A 20,872-nucleotide genomic window follows, 5' to 3' on the forward strand; every position below is an offset into this window, starting at 1 on the left:
CAGCCAGTGCTCTTAACCTTTGAGCCATTTCTCAGCCCCATGACTTGTTTTGTTTTTCATCTGCTCTGACTGGGCTGATTTTAGTGAGCCCAAAGGTCTGTATGTTGAAAGCTTGGTCCCAGTGTGATGGTACTGAGGAGTGGATTCTTTAAGAGGTGGAGCTGACTTGTCTTAGGGTTTTTATTGCTGTATGAGATGCTATGACCAAAAGCAATTTGGAGAGGAAAGGGTTTCATCTTACATTTCCAGGTAAGCCCATCACTGAGGGAAGTCAGGGTAGGAACTCAAACAGGGCAAGTCCCTGGAGACAGGAGCTGATGCAAAGGCCATGGAGGAGTGCTGCTTACTGACTTGCTTTCCATGACTTTCTTAGACTGCTTTCTTATAGCACCCAGGACCACCAGCCCAGGGGATGACACTATCCATCATGGGCTAGGTCCTTCCACATCAATCATTGATCAAGAAAGAAAATATACCATAGGCTCACCCACAGGTCAATCTGGTGTGGGTATCTTCTTAGTTGAAGTTCCCTCTTCCAAAATAACTTCAGCTTGTGTCAAGTACATATAAAACTAGCCAGCACACTACTTCCCTTAGTTATTTCTATTTCTGTGATAAGATAGCATAAACAAGGAAGCTTACAGGGGAGTTTACTTGGGGCTTATAATTTCAAAAGGTTAAAGTTCATGACCATTACAGAAGAGGGCATGGCAGCAGGCAGTCAAGCATGGTGCTGGAGCCATAGCTGAGAGCTCACATCTTGAGACCTATGAGGCAGAAAGAGACACTTAGAAAGATGAGAATCTTTTAAAATCTCAAAGCCCAACCCCATTGACACAAAGGCACATCTAACCTTTCCACCAACAGGAGACAAAGGATTAGAATATATGAACCTGTGGGGGCCATTCTCATGCAAACCACCACACTTCTGGAAGGCTGTTAGTCATCCTGGTGCTATTCTTGGAAGTACTTAATGTATTTTTTCCTTTGTGGGCCTGGGGTTAGAACACAGGGGCCAATGCATGCTCAGGAAGAGCTCTACTACAGCCTTCTACAGACTCGTTCTTGCAGTCAGGTTTTTATGAGAAAAGCTTATTATAAAAAGACTGTGTCTGACCTCCCAAATCTCTGGCTTTCCATGAGATCTTATACCCACATACTCTTGTCCCCATGTCAAGAGGCTATTACCAGAGAGGTAGCACAGATGTGGCCACCTGATCCAAGACTTCAGTCTCCAAAACCAAGCTAAATAAACTGCCTTACAGAAGACTTAGGCTCAGGTATCTTATCATAGTGTAAAAAATAGATCAAGATGTCTTCTTAGGTAAGTACTACAGCTAGAAATTTGGTAAGAATTCTTACATTTTTCAGAGTTGTATATGATGGTGTACACTTATAATCCCAGCACCCTGGAGGCAGAGGCATGAAGATCAGCTACAAGTCTGAGGCTATCCTGATCTACACCATGAGTTTGAGGACAGTTAAGGGCAAGGTAGTGAGAACCTCTCTCAAACAAATGCACAAGAAGCCAGGCATTGGTGGTGCACTCCTTTAATCCCAGTACTCGGGAGGCAGGCGGATCTCTGTGAGTTTGAGGCCACAGAGATCCCACAGAGTTCCTTCTTTTTTTTTTCCTGCTGACTTCTGCCAGTTCTTCTAGGATTTTATCTGTGGGTCCTAAAGTAAATGGTATATCACAGAATCTCCTGGCTGGTTCACCAAATAGGAGAGAAAATTTTTTTTAGCCATTTTAGTGGTTTAAATGATAAATACATATAATTACATAGAAATGCATATATGGATGAATATAGTTTCTGGTATTTGAATACTTGATTCTCAGTTGACAGAGATTTTTGGGAAGGATTAGGAGATGTGGCCTCCTAGAGGAAGTATGTCACCAGGGGCAGGCTTTGAGAGCTTAAGGCTTCAACCTACTTCCAGTTGCTCTCTCTGCTACCTTCCTATAGTTCAAGGTTTGAGCCTTCAGCATCCTGATCCCTGCCTTCTGTTTGCTGCCAGCTTCCCTGTTATGATGGACCTGGAACCAGAGGCCCAAATAAACCCTTCCTTCTATAAGCTGCTTTGGCCATGGTGTTTTATCACAGCAATACGAAGTAACTAATATAATCTCATGTTCATAACTGGGAATACATCTGTAAGAAATAACAGACAAAACTGGGTATGGTAGCTCATACCAATAATTCCAGCATTTGGAAATTGAGGTAGGAGGACCACCACGTGTTTGAGTCCAAAAAGTCTCTGAACTATCCTTCAAATGGAGTGGGAATTAAATCCAATCAGATATTGGTTGTTTACTTCCACAAGCTTTGAGCCACTATTGCACAAGCAGAGCTAGTTCATTTTAAACCTCACCTTAGGTAATTTTGGAGTTACCAGCATCAAAGTCTGTATGGATTTTCTCTTGTGCAGTTTTTTTTTTTTTTTTTTTTTGGTTTTTTGAGATAGGGTTTCTCTGTGTAGCTTTGGAGCCTATCCTGGCACTCACTCTAGAGACCAGGCTGGCCTCGAACTCACAGAGATCCGCCTGCCTCCTGAGTACTGGGATTAAAGGAGTGCACCACCAATGCCTGGCTTCTTGTGCAGTTTTGATTCCCCAGATAGTTCTCTAGTTTTCTGCTTAGGAGACAGGAGCACCTAACTACCTACCAGTCAAATATAAAACAATTCTATTAGGGTCAGGACGGGCAGTTGCAGCACTTGAACCTGCCCTAAGAAGAGAAACTGATGACTCCACAGGCACTCATTCAACCTTTCCCACGTGACTTTAAATATCACTTGACTTCAAAATCAAGTTATTCAACAAAAGTGAAGTTCAATCCACTTTTTGATGCTTTTAGTAATGGGGAACTTCAAGCCCAGATTGTCCCAATTTTTGTCAAGAAGCCTGCAGAATCTTTAGGATAAATAAAAACATAAAATTAAAAATAAATAAGTAAAAGACATCCGAGCTACAGAGTGAGATCCTGTCTCAGAAGAAAAGCAGGGCTGGAAACATGGCTCAGAAGTTGAGAGTGCGTTCTGCTCTTCCAAAAGACCCAACTTCAGTTCCTATCCCTCATGTGGCAAGTTCCTATAATTCCAGCTCCAGGTGATCCAGTGGATCCCTCTAGATTCCTAGGATACTTGCACTAATGTATACATACTGCCCTCCCTTCACATAAAAACCTACAGCAGGCACAAATTTTTTTGCGGCGGTGGAGGTGGGAGGTGGGGTTGAGACAGGGTTTCTCTGTGGCTTTGGAGGCTATCCTGGAACTAGCTCTTGTAGACCAGGATGGTCTTGAACTCACAGAGATCCTGGGATTAAAGGTGTGAGCCGCCACTGCCCAGCCCAGCAGGCACATTTTAATGGTGAAATGGCTGAAGCATTCCCTTTAAGCAATATGACATCAGTGCCTGAATGGCTGCTGTTGTCAGTTCTTTCACAATTGCACTGGAGGTCTTAAGGAGCACAGAAACCAAACAAAATCTATAGTCATTGAAATAATGTAGCATGGTACTTAGTGTTAGACCAATATAATATCATATATATATGCATGCTATTGGAAGGCATATGTAGATATAATTTTTAAATGCTTCACAGTAGCATCAGAAATAGGAAGTGAGGAAGAATAAATCTAATTAAAGATGAGATTATTACTATGAAAAATATTATACAACCTTATTGAAATACATTTGAAGATATAGAGATGCTCCTTTATGGACAGGAAAGCTTTATCATAAAAGGACCTGATTTTTCTAGTGAAATCCACAAACTCGATGTAACTCCAATAAAAGTACTTTTCCCTGGCACCTGACAGTATGAATAAACAATGCAGAGAAGTAGGAATTAAGAAAAGATAGAGTGATTTAGATGAGCAAGAAGAGTGGGAAGAGTTGGTCCACGGGTTATTAAGACCTTTTAAATTTATTTATTTCTATTTTATGTGCATTGATATTTTACCATGAATGTTGGGTCCCCTGGAACTGAAATTACAGACAGTTGTGAGTGGCCATGTGGGTACTGGGAATTGAACCTGGGTCCTCTGTAAGAACAGTCAGTGCTTTTAACCACTGAGCCATCTCTCCAGCTCAGTATTAAGGCTTTTTAAAAGACACTGTAGCTCTCACACAGGGTATACTTGAAAGAGACTAAAGAAACAGCAATAGACACATACATGGCAGTATGCAACAGCAGTAGCTGGGTCTACGGGCACACACATTTAATCCCAGCACTGCACTGAGACAGGCAGACACATCACTATGAGTTTTAGGCCAGCCTAGTTTACATAGTGAATTCTTCTTTTTTTTTTAAGATTTTATTTATTTATTATGTATACAACATTCTGCTTCCATGTATATCTCCACACCAGAAGAGGGCACCAGATCTCATAACCAATGGTTGTGAGCCACCATGTGGTTGCTGGGAATTGAACTCAGGACCTCTGGAAGAGCAGTCAGTGCTCTTAACCTCTGAGCCATCTCTTCAGCCCCATAGTGAATTCTTGACCATCCAGGAATACATAGTGAGATCCTATCTCAAACAAACAGAAAACAACAAACAGTTATCAGTGGACATAGGAAAGACCACTAAGTAACTGATAGAAAAAAGAGAAAATAATTGGATTTCTAACTTGAAAACCAAGAACAAGCCAGGCATGATAGCTAATGCCTGAAATCCCAGCATTTGGGAAGCTGAGCTAGAAGGATCTCAAATTTGGGCTACAGACTCTGTTTCAAAAAACCAAAAAGAAAACAACAGAAAAGCAAAATAACCCCAATTGGAATCAGGATCTAAATATGAATAGAAATACTTTGGGAGAAAATATAACCAACTTTCTTATTTTCAAGATTCAATGTAGAAGGTAGGAATAACACAGGGAGAATTTTGTAAGACACAAAAAGCCCTGATAGCTTCATAGACAGTATTTTATATTAAAATAAAAATCTAACATTATCATGTTTAAAAAAAACCTCATGATTTAGAGGTATATAACTAAATGTTTAGGGGGAAAAGTACCCTGGAATTTGTTTTAAAATGATCTTAGAGCAGTGGTTCTCCACCTTCTAACACTGTGACCCTTTAATACAGTTCATGTTGTGGTGACCCCAACCATAAAACTATTTCCATTGCTACTTCATAACTGTAATTTTTCTACTGTTATGAATCATAAGTATCTGACATACAGAATATCTGATATGTGACCCATATGAAAGGATTGTTCAACCCACAGGCTGAGAACCACTGACCTAGAACAAAAGGAAACTCATGAGTGACAGACACATCAACATGGACATACCTCACAAACATGTCAAACAAAGGGAACATACACTGTGATGCGATTTGCATAAAAGATAAAGTCATAAAAATAAATAACATTTTGCTGGGGTGCATTTATCTATAGAAACTTCATGCAGAAAAGCTCAAGTGGTGATTTTTGTTAGGAAACATGAGGAGCCTGGAATTCAGAACACAAAGGAAACAACCAAGTTGGGAATAAGGTTTTCTTATTGTATTTTTTATATTAAGGTGGGAGGTGCACGAGTATGGTATAGTATCCTTCATAATCCAAAAGAGTCATAATTTAAAAATAATTTGTTTTCAGCCAGGCATTGGTGGCAAATACCTTTAATCCCAGCACTCAGGAGGCAGAGGCAGGTGGATCTATGTGAGTTCAAGACCAGCATAGTCTACAGAGCAAGTGCCAGGATAGGCTTCAAAGCTACAAAGAGAAACCCTGTCTTGAAAAACAAACAAAAAACAAAACCCCCCAAAAAACAAAAAACAAAAAATAACTTGTTTCCAGTAAAGGGACATGGCACAAAGAAGAGGCTCAAGGTACACACCAGGGGAGACCATGACAATTGACCACGTTTCTGTTCTTATTGAGAACATAGGTGACTCCTTACCTCTCCCTGGGAATATACACTGGTGCTAGACTGAGAACATTGGTTCTTCTCAGCTCAATATAAAGGCAGGGGCTATGAAGCATGGGCTCTAGCAGATGTCTGAGGGGATCCTATGTGGTGTCCCAAATCAGTGGGTTTTGGTCCAGGTGAAGAAGCTGAGCCCCACACCCCACCTTTCCTTCTCCCTTCTTCACTTGTTCATGTATTCAGAATGGCTTCCAAGTTTGTTTTCTTTTTCATTTTGATGGTACTGGAGGTCAAACCCAAACCCTCATACGTGCTAAGCAAACGTTCTACCACCAACTCCACCTAGAGCCCTAGATTTGCATTTCTAATATTAAAGAAAGATTTATATGTATGATTGTTTTGCCTACATGAATGCATGTGTTCCATATGTGTGCCCCATGCCCAAGGAGGTCCTGGTCAGAGAAGGCATTAGATTCCCCTGGAAGTAGAGTTATAGATAAGTGGTTGTGAGCCACTATGTGAATACTGGGAATTGAACATGGATCCTATGTAAAGGCAACAAGAGTTCTTAACCACTGAGTCATCTCTCCAGACCCCAGGTTTGCTTTTTTTTTTTTTTCTCCGAGACAGAGTTTCTCTGTGTAACAGCTCTGGCTGTTCTGAAACTTGCTTTGGAGACCAAGCTGGCCTCTAACTCACAGAGATCTGCCTGCACCCACCTCCTAAAGGCATATACCAACCAATGACCTGGCTAGGTTTGCATTTCAAATGACATTTGTTCAGTAAGTGAGACTCAGTGTGGGGCTGGAGGGGCCTTTCATCCAGTGTTGTGGAAGTGAGTTGACGCCTCTGGGACAGAACTACAGTAGTGTGAGTGTGAAGGAACTGATACCTGCTGCCTCTTCCCGGCTTCCCTAGGCATCTGGAAGGAGCACCGACTTCTGCTTCATCAGTCAGGCTCACCCCTCGTGAGGAGTGGTAACTGTTTACCCCAGTGCCTGATTGGGGTTAGAGGGTAGGGAGATGGGAGACGGCTGGGTGTCAGTTTCCTGTCCAGTTAAGTAGCAGGCAAGACACTGCTGACCCTCCTGATACCACAATCTCTTGACAACTCCAAACTTTGACTTCCTCATTGCCTTCCTGGGGGAGTCCCTGGCTTCCTCCTGCCCTTCTTGGGGAGTCCCCATCTTCCTCCTGGTCTTCTTGTGGGGGGGGTCCCCATCTTCTGCCCAGCCTTCCTGTGGAGCCCACAGTAATGGAAGCTGGTAGCAATCTGATCCTGTGTGGTGTACAGAGTGCAGCTGGCTCTGGCTCCCAAAGCTGTATCTACTGGGATCCAGCACCCGGTGTGTGCTATTTCCAACTTTGGTCAGGAAAACTTGTGTCAACTTAGTGTTTCCAGATCTGAAAGAAATCAAAGAGAATCACAAGGCTTGCTACTCTTCCCAAACCAGCATGCTTCCCCCCATTACATCCTCCCCTCTTCAGTTGTCAACGTTTTTGCCCCACCCCCTACAGTGTGTCCCTCCCATTACACTACAGGTTGCTCGCTCCTTCCCCCCCTCATAATTTTTGCAGAGCTAAACTGATATCACTCCTGGCATCCGTCCAGCTCCTGAACACACCTCTAATCCAATTTCAGAGAGAAACCTAATACTAATACTAATACTACTTGCTAGTTAATATGAATTGAGTTTGTGTTAGGCCCTGCCTGTCATAAGTATTTGACAAGTGCTCATTCTACAGTAATACAGTCCTAATGAGCAATGAAAGATCCAAGGTTCAGAGGGGCTAAGTAACACGGCCAAGTAACTCAAACGCTAATGGGTGAAGGTGCCAGGGTAGAAATCCAGTCTTCTCCAGAAGCTCTTTCAATCACTGGAACTACAGGGACCATCTCCTAAAGTCCTTATATAGAGACCAGCTGACTTCTACCCGCTCCGGGCCCTCCTGTATCTTACAGCGTATGACAGCCTCCTTGACTTGGTAAAAGCCACCATCCCGGCCTCTGCCATCCACATAGTACATGAATCGGAGTTCCGGCGGATAAGCGGCTCTGGTCAGGCCAGACATCAGGGGTATGGTGCAACCCTCCGCCCCTGGGGCCTCTGTTAGGGCCTGCAGCATCTGGTACTTGCACCAGGGGTCCCGAAGGAAGCCTGGGGTGATGAGTAGCACGTGGCAGTGGCTACTACTCAGTGCCTGGCATAGCTCAGAAACAATGGCGCCACCTGGGGTTGCATCCCGAAGCTGCAGGAAGCAGCGTAGGCTGGCCTGGCTACCCTCCAAGTAGGAGACCAGCTCCTGGGCAGCCTCTAGGTCCTCCTCACTGTGGCACACGCAGACGTCATAGTCTTTGCTCCAGCGACCACTGCTGCAGCTGGTGTCCATCTGTGTTGGTTGCAGGGTGGAAGCCATTCCTGAACTGCAGCTCGGGAGTGACTTGTAGCTAGGGGGTGAGCTGCAACTCGGCTGTGAGCTGCGGCTAGTGGGTGAGCTGCTGCTCTGGGGTAGGGGACCGTCCTGTGTGGCTGTCTGTGAACCTTCACTGGGGTGGCTTTCCCCGGAGACCGTCATCTTCTTGGGCTTCTTCAGAGCCTGTCTGAACCAGTCTACAAGGGAGAAACATAGCTGAGACATGCTGCCTGCAAGCTGAAGCCCCTCCCAAGGAAAATGGACGGGACTCTGCCAGCTTTACCGTACCCTCTGTGTTACTGCCCTGCTGTTAGGCACACCCATCAGGTCTTGCCTAAGAGTTCCTGCTATCTTTAAAGGTTCCCCAATACAGAGAGAACTTGAATCCTGTCCTTGTGTTTTTTCAGCCCAACTAAAAAAGCGGCCTTAATGGGGTCACCATTGTGAGATAATGTTTGTTGTAGTCTAGCTACCCAGGAGGCTGAGACAGTGAGGGGCTAGTAGTTCAAGACAAGCTGGGAAAAAAAGTAAGTTGGGTTTTTTGTTTTGTTTGTTTGTTTCCAAGAAGGGTTTCTCTGTGTAACAGTTCTGGCTGTCCTGGAACTTTGTAGACCAGGCTGGCCTTGAACTCACTTGAGATCAACCTGCCTCTGCCTCCCGAGTGCTGGGATTAAAGGAGTGCAGCACCAACGCCCGGCAAAATAATTTTTAAATTAGAATAAAACAAATGTATTTAACTATAAATTAATAATTTAACTATAAAATAAAATACAGATGGCCTTGTTCTGCTGTAGATCATTTGATATCTGCTACCCAGAGCCCACTTTAATCAGAAGGCTCTGAAACCAGAATAGTTAACTGTCTATGTGAGTTGACAAAGAACTTCATCTACAGATAAGGGTTAAACAGGCCCAAGGCCTAGCTGCATCCCTGAAAGGAGGTGAAGTTAGATCATAGTAAGAATGGAAAGGACCAGATGATGGGTACAGTGATATATGCCTGTAATCCCAGAATTTGGGACATAGAAGCAGAGGACCAGAATCAGGGTCAACCTCAACTGCAATGGCAAGTTCAACACAGCCTGGGTTAACACAAATGAGTAACTAATTAAGGAAAAGGGCCTAGAGGGGGCAGGGGAGGAGGGGAGGAAGAGGAAACTGGAATTGACATGTAAAACAAGATTGTTTCTAATTTAAATTTTTAAAAGAGAAAAGAGAAAAGAAAAAGGGCCTGCAGACTGGAATCTGTTCTGTTGTTCAGAGGCCAAGGGCTATAGTCAGAGCTCCCATGCAGCATAGAGCTTGGTATTTCAGAAGCCACACTTCAGCCAGGCCCAGATGGGACTGTAGACCTGACAAACTGCTTGCTCTATGACCTTATGCAAATTGGCCTCCATCTCCATTTCCTCATCTATAAAATGAGTTTGTTTAGTTTTTGAAGGTAAATTGTAAGTACTATATAATATTAAAGCTCAGCTGTACTGGGGATTGTTTCATTATTTCTTTCCTTATTTCCTCTCTCTGAACAGTTCTGGGAAAGGATTCAGATGACAAGATACAGCATGTTAAACATTCTGCACAATGGTTTTCAGGCCAAGCAGGTCAGGAAAACATCTGAAACAAAGGCTTGTGGAACCCATCATGCATGCCTTATTCCTCCCTCTCCATGAAGCTTTGGGCCATCTCAACAGAAGCTCTGTCCCCATCACCAGCCTTTCTGCATCTCTCCTCTATGTTCAGACAAGGCAGTCTTCTCACCTCACCAGCAGCCTGGGGATTGTTCTCTTAGGAACCAGAGCATAATTAGGAGACTGGCTGCACTCACCAGCTATCTTGTCTCGAGGCTTCTTGGACTGAGTGGGAGAGGCTGGGATGGAGGAGGACGAAGCCATAGCTCAGGCCTCCAAATTAACCCTGGGAGAGCAGGCATTGGGGGAGTGGCAGGAGCGGGGAGAGCCATGGAACAGCCATCCTGCAAGGGACAGAGAATCACAATCGTTGTGCTTACTTACCTAGAAGTTCTGCTTTTCTACTAGTTTCTAATGACTCAGTCTCTAACCAGGGAAACGAGCCAGAGCTGTGAAGTGTGACCAGACTTACAAGGTAGGAACTTGGTAGAGTGACTGCTTCACTTGGCCAGGAGTGCATCTAGGATCTGGGAAAACACAGAGAGGACAGGCAGTTGTTTTTTTTTTTTTTTTTTTTTTTTGAGACAGGGTTTCTCTGTGTAGCCTGGAGCCTATCCTGGCACTTGCTCTGGAGACCAGGCTGGCCTCGAACTCACAGAGATCCACCTGCCTCTGCCTCCCAAGTGCTGGGATTAAAGGAGTGCGCCACCAATGCCCGGCCCAGGCAGTTTTTTAGAAGGACTTCCTGTGTCAATGCTGAAATGAGAGAGGGACTGGCCCTTTGAACAGGTAGATGAGTGTTAAACAGTAGGAATACTTGAAGTCTTGCTACATTTCCCCTGTCTTCTTCCCCTAACCCCATCCACCCACTCACTTAGCCCTTACCTGTCAGCTAGGGAAATAATGTCATAGAATGGTGAAGGCTACCGACTACACATAGATTGCATGGATTTCCACCTCATGCTGACCATAGCCTTCAACAGTCTTTCTAGGCTTTGGTGTCTCCATCTGTGATGCTAGAAACTGCAACTCAGCATTACCATTTGAATTAACATGAAGTAACTTGTATAATATACTAACAGTACATCGTGTATAAAAATAAAAGTACCATGGATTAGTATGTTCTTATCAAGATCTAGTAGCATAAACTTGTGGTCTCAGGAACACAGGAGGATGAGGCAGGTGGATTACTTGTATCTATGAGTTTGGATCAGCTTCAGAAATCTATTTAGACCCTATCCTTTCTTGTTGTTGTTTCTGTCTAACAGCTCTGACTGTCCTAGAACTTGCTTTGTAGACCAGGTTGGCCTCAAACTCATAGAGATCCACCTGCCTCTGCCTTCCCAGTGTTGGGATTACAAGTGTGCACCACCACCCATTTTGAGACCCTATTTTAAAAGAAAACAAGCTGGGTGGTGTCGGTGCATGCTCTTAATCTCAGTAGAGATTTAATCTCTGGAGGCAGAGGCAGGCGGATCTCTGTGAGTTCAAGGCCAGCCTGGTCTATAGACCAGGACAGGCTCCAAAGCTACACAGAGACTCTGTGGGGGCAGAGCCTGTTCCAATGCTGGGAAGTCCTAGCATTCTAGAGGCAATTCTCCAGCCGAAGGACTGGTAGACAACTGGGTTTGGGAGCTATGAGAAACAAACACAGGGTTACTGTCTGGCTTTTTGCCGGATCTGTATAAGTCATAATGAAAGTTCCCTCTGGGAATTCATAGAGAAAATAAATCTGATGATTAGATACCCTGTAATCAGAAGCTTCAAAATTTTTAAAATGTACATCTTGTCTGGCGGTGGTGATGCACGCCTTTAATTCCAGTGTTTGGGAGGCAGAGGGAGGTGGATCTCTGAGTTCAAGGTCAGCTCTGGTCTACAAAGCAAGTTCTAGTATAGCCAGGGTTATGCAGAGAAACCCTGTCTCAAATTAAAATAAATAAATAAATAAAAATTTAAAAAATATAACTCTGTGTTGGACATTAATGAACAAGTACCACAGTTCAAAAAACATACACTGCACAGCAACAGAGGCAATGTGGTGACTGATCTTAATTGTTGGCCTGGTTGAAATGGGAAATGCCTAGAGACTAGTACGGCACTCCCATAGGGGTATTTGTGAGGGTGCTCCCCAAGATGATTAGAACACAGAGCACTGATGTAATGGATGCAGCAATCCCTTGATGGATTCATAATTTGATGACATGGCTGGGAGGTGTGAAGGTGGAAGTGTAGCCTAGTTGGGGAAAGCAGGTCACTGGAGGTGTTTCCTTGCTGGCTAAATCTTGCCGTGTCCCCTTTCTGTATTCTCTCTGCTTCATAGCCACCGTGACCCAAACTGCTCTGTTCCCGCCTACCCTCCCACCGTGATGAGGCAAACCCTCTGAAACCCTAAGCTTTATATAGCTCTCCTCCTGTAAGTAATTCTCAAGGTATTTGTCTGACAAACAGAACAAAAAGGAGGGGGATGAGTGCTGGACTCGGAGAAGCTACCTGAAAGAGAAAAGCAATCAAAGCATGCAGGAGGCCACTCAGCGGATTGTGCCTCAGTGGACTGTTTGTATCTACATGAGCTTTGTTCCTTCCTCGTGATCTCTAGGTTTCTGACAAGCTAAGTGAGAGGTGGCCTGTTCCTGGTCAGGGGCTGCTAACTCTACACCTTCAGGAGACCATTCAAGATAGCTCCTCTTCCAGGTGCTGGAGAGACAGATGCCTTAGTGCTCAAGAGAGCATGCTGCTCCTTCAAGACAAACCGAGTTTGGTTCCCACATCCCACATGGGTCACAACTGCCTGTAACTCTAGCTGTCCTCCAAGGGCACTTCCCCACACACTCTCTCTCAAACACACACATATGCACATAAATAAAAACAAATCTTAAAAGTAATAAATAAAGATGACTTTTCCCTTGGCAGCATGTATAAGATCACTTTAATACTCTCTAAAGATTTTCTCAATTTTTGTTGTAATAGAAAATGTATTCTTTGCCCTTGATACAACCTGGAAAATCACTTATTTTAAAAAATTATATTCTAATATTTAAGACAGCATAAAAATAGTACGGAAACAAAAAAATCACATAATGTGATATTCAACTTGAATATATAGATGTAAAAGTTTTATGAAACAGGCCCAGGGGTGTAGCTTAGGGATAGAAAGAAGGAGGGGGAGGAGAAGGAAGAGGGTAAAGAAGGGAAGTACCAGGAAGGAAGCAAGTAAGGTTTTTGAAATAACTTACCATTTTGGGCAACTGCCTTTTTTACTCCTTCAGAAAAAAAAAAAAAATTCAAGCTGGAAATGTAGCACTGAGGTAAAGTGCTTGATTAGCATGCACCGATGAGCCTACCAATGTGGAGGGAAGGGGAAGAAGGGTGAGAGAGAGGAAGGGAAGAGGAAGAAGAAAGAGAAGCAGGAGGAAAATTAAGTCAACTGTTCAAAGTGTATCCACTGGAAGCAGGGGTGGGTGGGATATGTCTTTTAACTGTCATTATGGAAAAGTGTGAGCGTAGAGAATAACACCATCTCTGATAGGATAATTGTGCAAGATGGAAGATAAGTACCAGTAAACATGTACTTCCTTGATAAAACCTCATGAACCTTCCTTTTTTACTGTAAATTCTTTTGCAGCCAATGCTGGGGAGCAATCAGATATGACTTAACTTTTCTGAGACGCAGAGCGACAGTCACCACATAGCAAGTCACACACGTCAAGCAGATAAGATAGTAAATTCAGCCGTTGTGGCACACACCTTTAATCCCAGCACTCAGGAGGCAGAGGCAGGAAGATCTCTGTGAGTTCAAGGCCAGCCTAGCCTACAGAGTGAGTTCCATGACAGGCTCCAAAACAATACAGAGAAACCCTGTCTGGAAAAACCAAAAAGCAAAGATAGTGAATCCAAACCTCCAGCTGGAAGGTCTAATCACCAGCTTTGTCTAGTCTCTGACTCCCTGGGGCTCATAAGAAGTCATGTTTTCTTTTCTAAATGCATAGAGAAGAATGACATGTACCCAAAGACCCACTTTATAGAGAATGACATTGATTTCATGGATAATTAACAAGGAGTGCCATCAAAAAAGAACCAGCACAAGAACTGGACATGGTAGAACATGCCTATAATCCCTTTACAGATTTAGGAAGCTGAGGCAGGAGGATCACTTCTAGTTCAAGGCCAGTCTGGGCTACATAGTGAATCCCAGGCTAGCTTGAGCTATAAATTGAAACCCCTCCTCAACAAAACAGATAAAATAAACACACACACACACACACACACACACACACACACGAAACAACCCACTAGGAAAAGCAAAACAAAATACAAGGATACTCCTGGAGACTATTGGGTGGTTCAGAAGTAAAGCCTAAGTTTTACGAGTTTTTTCTTTTAAATTCTGATACATGGAAGCATTAGTCTAAATGTTTAACTATATATATATATATATATATATTATATAATATAAACTATATATATATTTGGTGTAATAGTTTATATGTATATGCATATATGTAATATGCATGTATAAACACATAAAATACACATTATAATATATATTTAAGATGGATTCTTGCTATGTAGTCTATGCTGGTTTTAAATTTGCAATCATGGAACTAGAGCCATAGCTCCAGGGTTAAGAAGAGCACTGGCTGCTCTTCCAGAGAACCCTGGTTTGATTTCTAGCACCCACACAGTAGCTTACAACCATCTATAACTCCAGTTCCAGGGGGTCCAAGACCCTCTTCTAGATTCTTCCAGTACACATGTGGTACACAGACATGCATACAGGCAAAACACCCATATACACAAAATAAAAAAAATTAATTTTAAAAACCATAAAAATAAAATTTTGATCCTGCTTCAGTCTCCCAGGTGCTAGGGCTATCGGTGTGCAACACCACATCAAGTCTTATTTATATGAGCAATGAAAGGCTGAAACTGTAACTCAAAGAGTGGTACAGTGTTTACCTGGCATGCATGAAGCCTTAGTTTCAATCCCAAGTACAAAAAACAAAACAACAACAAAACTAGCTGAAAACTGTTAACAGTGGTGTATGCTTATAATCCCAGCACTAGGAAAGCTGAGGCAAGATAATGAGTTTGAGGCTAGCCTGAGCTACACAAAGATTTTGAGGCAAATCTGGATACATTCTGAGATCCTACTTCAAAAAAAAGGTGAGGGGGTTGGCCAGCAAGATGGTTCGGGTGGCTAGGCAGTGGTGGCACACACCCTTAATCCCAGGACTTGGGACGCAGAGGCAGGCGATCTCAGTTACTTCGAGGCCAGCATGGTCTACAAAGTGAGTTCCAGGACAGCCAGGACTACACAAAGAAACCCTGTCTCAAAAAAACAAACAACAACAACAACAAAGATGGCTCAGGTGGTAAAACCTTCTGCACAAACCTGGTGACCTGAGTTCTACCCTCAGAACCCACATAAAGAGAGAATCGACTCCACAAAGTTGTCCTCTGGCCCCCATACACACTGTGACATGTGCACACACTCCCATCTCTCTCTTTCTCACATACACAACAATACTAATATATTTTCTAATTTTAAAAGCAAATAAATTGCTGATATTTATAATCAGTGAAATTATTTGCTTATTTATTTTTATTTTGGGGGGAGTTAAGGTAGGGTCTTCCCTCCCTCCCCCTCCTGAAACAGGGTTTTTCTGTATAACAGCCCTGGCTGTCCTGGAACTCGCTCTGTAGACCAAGCTGGCCTTGAACTCAGAGATTTGCCTGCCTCTGCCTCCCAAGTGCTGGGATTAAAGGCCCAGTTTATGGTAGTGTCTTTTATAGCACAGGTTGCCTCCAACTCACTCTGCAGCTCAGAGCGACTTTGAACTCCAGATCTTCCTGCCTTCACCTTCCACATGGTGGGATTACATGCATGCACCTCTTTTCTGGCTAGCAATGAGTGCCCAACAAATTTTGTGATTCTTTCTGTGAAATAACTGTGAATTAAACTCCAAACTACTTTCCATACTACAATTTGTACGTTCTGAAGAATAAAAATGTCAAAAAGTGTGTGTCCATGTAAATAAAAGCACCCATTATTTTAACCTTAAGTATAAATTTAAAGGTTTTTCTGGGTATTATGATGCAATGCCTGTAATCCCAACATCTGGAAGATTGAGGAAGAAGGATTGTGAATTCTCAAAGGCAGTAAATATAAACACTTAGCTGCAATTTAGTTATATAGAAACACCTACCATCCAAACAGGAGTCATAGCATACATAATATTGCCATATTTTTCAAACTGGTTCTTGGTATGCTTCAGTTTCTTAGTTCAAAAACACTGCCTTTGTTCTGTAAATATATCATGTAGGTTTAAATACATATATAACTAAATGATGTGTGGATTTTGTGTAAATATGCAGGTACTTAACATAGATTGGGTCAGCAGCATTCAGGAGGCAGAGGCAAAGGCAGGAAGATCTGCGTGTTTGTGCATTAAGGCCATTGTGGTCTACATAATGAATTCCAGACTAGTCAGGGGTGCATAGTGGAAATCCTGTCTTAAAAAATCAAACCAAGCCGGGTAGTGGTGATGAACACTTTTAATCTCAGCACTCAGCAGGCAGAGGCAGGAGAATCTCTGTGAGTTCGAGACCAGCCTGGTCTACAAGAGCTAGTTCCAGGACAGCCTCCAAAGCCACAGAGAAACTGTCTCAAAAATAAATAAATAACCAACTGGGTGGTGGTGGTGGTGGTGGTGGTGGTGGTAGTGGTACACACCTTTAATCCCAGCACTCGGGAGGCAGAGGCAGGCAGATTTCTGAGTTCCGTGACAGTCAGAGCTACACAGGGAAAACCTGTGCCTAAAAACAAAACAAAACAAACATACAAACCAAAACATGTCTTCAGACATTAGTTACCCCTTGATCTTAAAAATGGCTCCCCCTCCCTGATCTCTCCCTCTCCCTTCTCTTCTTCCTCCCTCCCCCTTCCTACCCAACCTCCTCCCCGAGCCTCTCTAAGTAGTGCTGGAGATATGGAATCCAGCACATGCTGAGGACTCTCCCACTAACCTATGTCTCAAATGCCCAGATGAGTACTTTTAGTACACTTTAAAAGGCTCTGTGGGTAAAGGCTGTGAAAAGTTGCTAAGATCTTAAAGACAACTGCTCACCAGTGCACTACCAGAGTCTAATGATTTACTGTAAAGCAATAGCAGCTAAGGCAGAATGACTGGTGGGGAAGGGAAGCAGGCAATATAAAATCAGTGTGTCACTAAACAGACCTGCATCTCAACAGCCTCCTCCCTTATGGCAATGGTGAGACTGAAGTTCAGTAGAGAAAGATAATGGTCTTCTCTCCTCTTCCTCCTTATTTTGAGATAAGGGTTGTTTTTACTAACCCAGGCTGGCCTTCAACTTGTTCTATAGTTGAAGATGACATTGAGCTTCTGATCCTCCAGCCTCCACTTCTAAATGCTAGGATTACTGGCAAGGGCTACCAAGCCCAGTTTTATGTCGTACTGGGGATCTAATCCAAGGCTTTGGGCATGTTAGGGAAGAATTCTACCAACTGAGCCACACCACCAGCTCCCAAAATGGTGCTCTTTGCAATCCATAGTATTAGGTCTACTTAGATAGTATCATGGGGAATATTAATCTCAATCTACATCTCAAGACACACAAACTAAATTTCAATAGATATTAGAGATAGCTGTGACTAGCAAGACAATAAAGATCTTATAGGAAAACATATAACCATGATTTCTGACTTTGGAGTAGATAAAGCAAGAAAATTAAAAAAAAAAAAAAAAAACAACATGGTCTCACTTTGTAGAGGCTGGCCTAGAACTCGGTAAGTAGGCCAGGCTGGTCTCAAACTCACAGCACTTCCCCTGCATGCTGAAAATACAGGTGAGACCCATTACTTCTGGCTTGGCATTGGTGGTGCATGCCTTTAATCCCAGCACTCTGGAGGCAGAGGCAGGTGGATCTCTGTGAGTTCAAAGCCAGCCTGGTCTACAGAGTAAGTTCCAGGACAGGCTCCAAAGCTATACAGAGAAACCTTGTCTCAAAAAAAACAAAATAATAATAATAATAATAATAATAATAATAATTCAATATACTCTGTATAAGGGGGAAATGATGAATTGGAAAACATTAATGTGAAGACTTTTGCCCCAAAGCTATCATTAGGAGAGAAGGGAATTTACTGAAACAGAGGAAATATTTAAAAATATGTATGTAGCTGGAGAGTAGTGGTACACACCTTTAATTCCAGCACTTGGGAGGCAGAGGTAGGTGGATCTCTGTGAGTTTGAGGCCAGTCTGGTCTAAAAAGGGAGTTCCAGGATACCCAGGACTGTTACAGACAGAGAAACCCTATCTGGAAAAGAAAAAGAAAAAGAAAAAGAAAAAGAAAAAGAAAGAAGTATATTTCAAGAACTCACATTCATATAAACTGCTAAGAGACACAAATGGGGAGAAGACTTGAACACCATTTCACAGAAAAGATATTCAAATGACCAGCAGACAGAAAGATGCTTGTTTACCAGTACTCAGAGAAATGCAAATTGAAACCTCAGGCATCAAAGCTTTGCAGTCAGCAGAAACAGCTACAAGGAGGGCACTGGCTGGAGCTTGAAAGGACAGAAGAGTGGGCCCACACACTGCTGCTGGAAGTGTGAGCTAATCCAGGCTGGCCTTGAACTTATCTCCTCTCATCTCCACCACTGAGACCTGAGAATACAGTTGTCTGCTGTGGTACCCAGAAAGCACAACTTTCTTTTTTTTTTTTTTTAACTTAAAAAAATGTTTGTGTGTCTGGATGTGTTGCCTGTGCGTATGTCTATGTGCCACTTTCGTGCCAGGTGCCTGCAGAGACCAGAAGAAGCTATCCAATCATCTGGAATTGGAGTTATAGATGTTTGAGAGCCACCATGAGAGTGTTGAGGATCGAACCACGGTCCTCTTGGAAAAGCACCCAGTGCTCTTAACCACCGAGCCTTTGCTCTAGCCCAAGCACAACTATTTTGGAAAGTTGCTGCACACTATACAATCAAACCGAGCAAACACACGAAAGTCACACTACTCAAAATAGGCCAAAGATGAAAACAAGCATGCCCATCAGGCTGTGTTCAGTAAAATGAATAAACTATACACAGTCCATTCTTTTTGGCAGAATATTATACATCAATGGACATATATAGACTTACCGTTCTCAATGCAGGTTACACAAGCAAGTCTGTGAAAACCGGTTTGGCGGAACTCGGGATGTGTGCACTTTTCCATATGTTTGTTACGGATTGTTTCTTTAAGTCTGAAAACAAAGCAGGCAAGGTTTCCTCTGAGTCATTCCCGGGTAGGTCTGTCATCTGGAGCACTCCCCACTTCCCTCTCTAGTTGGCACTTCTCGGGTTTCTCGATTACCTGCCACCCAGTGTACCGAACTGTTCCTACTCCCCGTGTCTCTTTGGTTCTTGGCACAGTAGTCGTCCCTGGTAGACGCCCATTAAGTGACTGTGGTAGCAACGCCCAGTAGGTTCTTAACCCTAAATAAGGTGACATTCTTACAGAACACTGCCACAGAGTCAAGCCCAACAGCAGGGGGTCAGGTTGTGAGGAGAGCAGAGACTGCAAGGAGCCAGAAAGAGTCACCTGACACGGCCAGGCTGCTGAAGCCCAGCCGCGCTAACAGTCCCGCGCGCGCATCGGTGCTACAGGAAGGTGGCGGCTCTCCGGGGAGTGCTGGACCGCGTCTTGGAAGGGGCAGGGCAGGGACGAGGGTGTCCCGAGAAAGAAAGGGCTGACTCCCAGGGCCCGACCGCCCCGCATCCCCGCCGCCCGCTCACCTGCCGGATCCCGGGCTGCGGGCTGCAGCCTCGGCCGGGAAGTGCCCGCACCCCGGCCCCCGGAAGCTACTCGGCCGCCGCCCTCCTGCCCGCGCCCGCCCGCTCGTCCCTAGGGGGCGCTCGCCCGCCAGCGTCTCCCAGACTTCCCGGCTGTCCGGTCGCCGACCTGCCGCTGAACCCTTACTCCAGAGTCCCATAGAGCCACCGTGGATCCCTGAGCCCCGGTTTGCCCCGTCTGAGGCCAAGGGAACGAGGAGAAAATTCCTCCAGCAAGGGAGGCGCAGGAAAATGAGGCATTTTCAAGAAGGTCTCTCAAGGTAGGTTAAATGGTACAAAGAAGACAGTATCTTTATGGAAGGTGGGTCCCATTAATGTTGACGCCCACAGGCTGGAATCAGTGTGGCCAAAAGTGTTTGCCCTCAGGGCAGGGATTTCCGGATGGACATTCAACTGCAGTTCCGAGGGTACCAAAATAATTTCAAAAAAGGGTGATTGGTTAGGCAAGATGTTGATAAGTCCTGATGAAATACTTAAGTAAGTCCTTTGCCCCCATTTCCTAGAGTTCTTGCTGTGAGCTTTGTGAAGCTCCAAGGGAATAAAGAACACAGCGTTTCCCCCCATAGAAGTGTTACTAAAATGCCAACCTGAGGCCGGGCAGTGGGGGTGCAGGCCTTCAATCCCAGCGCAGGGGAGGTAGAGTCAGGCGGATCTCTTGAGTTCCGGACCGCCAGCATTGTTACACAAAGAAACTCTGTCTCACCACCATTGCCCCGCTTGAAACCCTGTCTCAAAAACAAACAAAGCCACCGGGCGTTGGTGGCTCAGGCCTTTAATCCCAGCACTCCGGAGGCAGAGGCAGGCGGATCTCTGTGAGTTGAGGCCAGCCTGGTCTCCAGAGCCAGTGCCAGGATAGGCTCCAAAGCTGCACAGACACACCCTGCCTCGAAAAACCAACCAACCAAACAAAGTCAATCTGAAAACAATGCACAATGCACATGAAATGTTGGCAGGTGGGAGGCGTTTAATGGGCTGGTGTAAGAAAGGCCGTATCTCCCCTCTAGTCCGGTTTCTTTTTCTTTCCCAATTGTAACACGAATAATAAAAGACCCAGAGACAAATATTGGGGTTCAAGCTTCAAGCTGAAGATCAG

At 44.1% G+C, this 20,872-nt stretch overlaps 1 protein-coding gene across 6 annotated transcripts; it reads right to left on the bottom strand.

Moving 5' to 3' along the window:
* Positions 1–634: 634 nt before the first annotated feature.
* On the bottom strand, positions 635–20,494 carry Tirap (TIR domain containing adaptor protein). Of its 6 annotated transcripts, none has more exons than XR_004769578.1 (7): positions 19,723–19,803; positions 19,301–19,422; positions 19,087–19,190; positions 10,304–10,446; positions 7,839–8,489; positions 6,770–7,281; positions 635–767 (listed from the first exon to the last, which is right to left on the bottom strand). XR_004769578.1 is itself a non-coding variant. In XM_035443566.1 (7 exons), exons 5-7 carry the CDS (start codon positions 10,181–10,183, stop codon positions 7,262–7,264), a joined length of 738 nt encoding a protein of 245 aa, XP_035299457.1. In that variant the 5' UTR covers positions 10,184–10,263; positions 10,392–10,446; positions 19,087–19,190; positions 19,301–19,422; positions 19,723–19,803; the 3' UTR covers positions 5,492–7,261. The 6 variants fall into 6 exon arrangements, 4 of the variants coding, with proteins under 4 accessions (XP_035299457.1, XP_027267582.1, XP_035299456.1 ...); XR_004769577.1 differs by lacking the exon at positions 635–767 and adding an exon at positions 4,369–4,534; XM_035443566.1 differs by lacking the exon at positions 635–767 and adding an exon at positions 10,117–10,263 and having other exon boundaries at positions 5,492–7,281; positions 10,392–10,446.
* Positions 20,495–20,872: the final 378 nt, after the last annotated feature.

The sequence above is a fragment of the Cricetulus griseus genome, chromosome 4, assembly GCF_003668045.3.
Source record: "Cricetulus griseus strain 17A/GY chromosome 4, alternate assembly CriGri-PICRH-1.0, whole genome shotgun sequence".
Classification (NCBI taxonomy): Eukaryota; Metazoa; Chordata; class Mammalia; order Rodentia; family Cricetidae; genus Cricetulus; species Cricetulus griseus.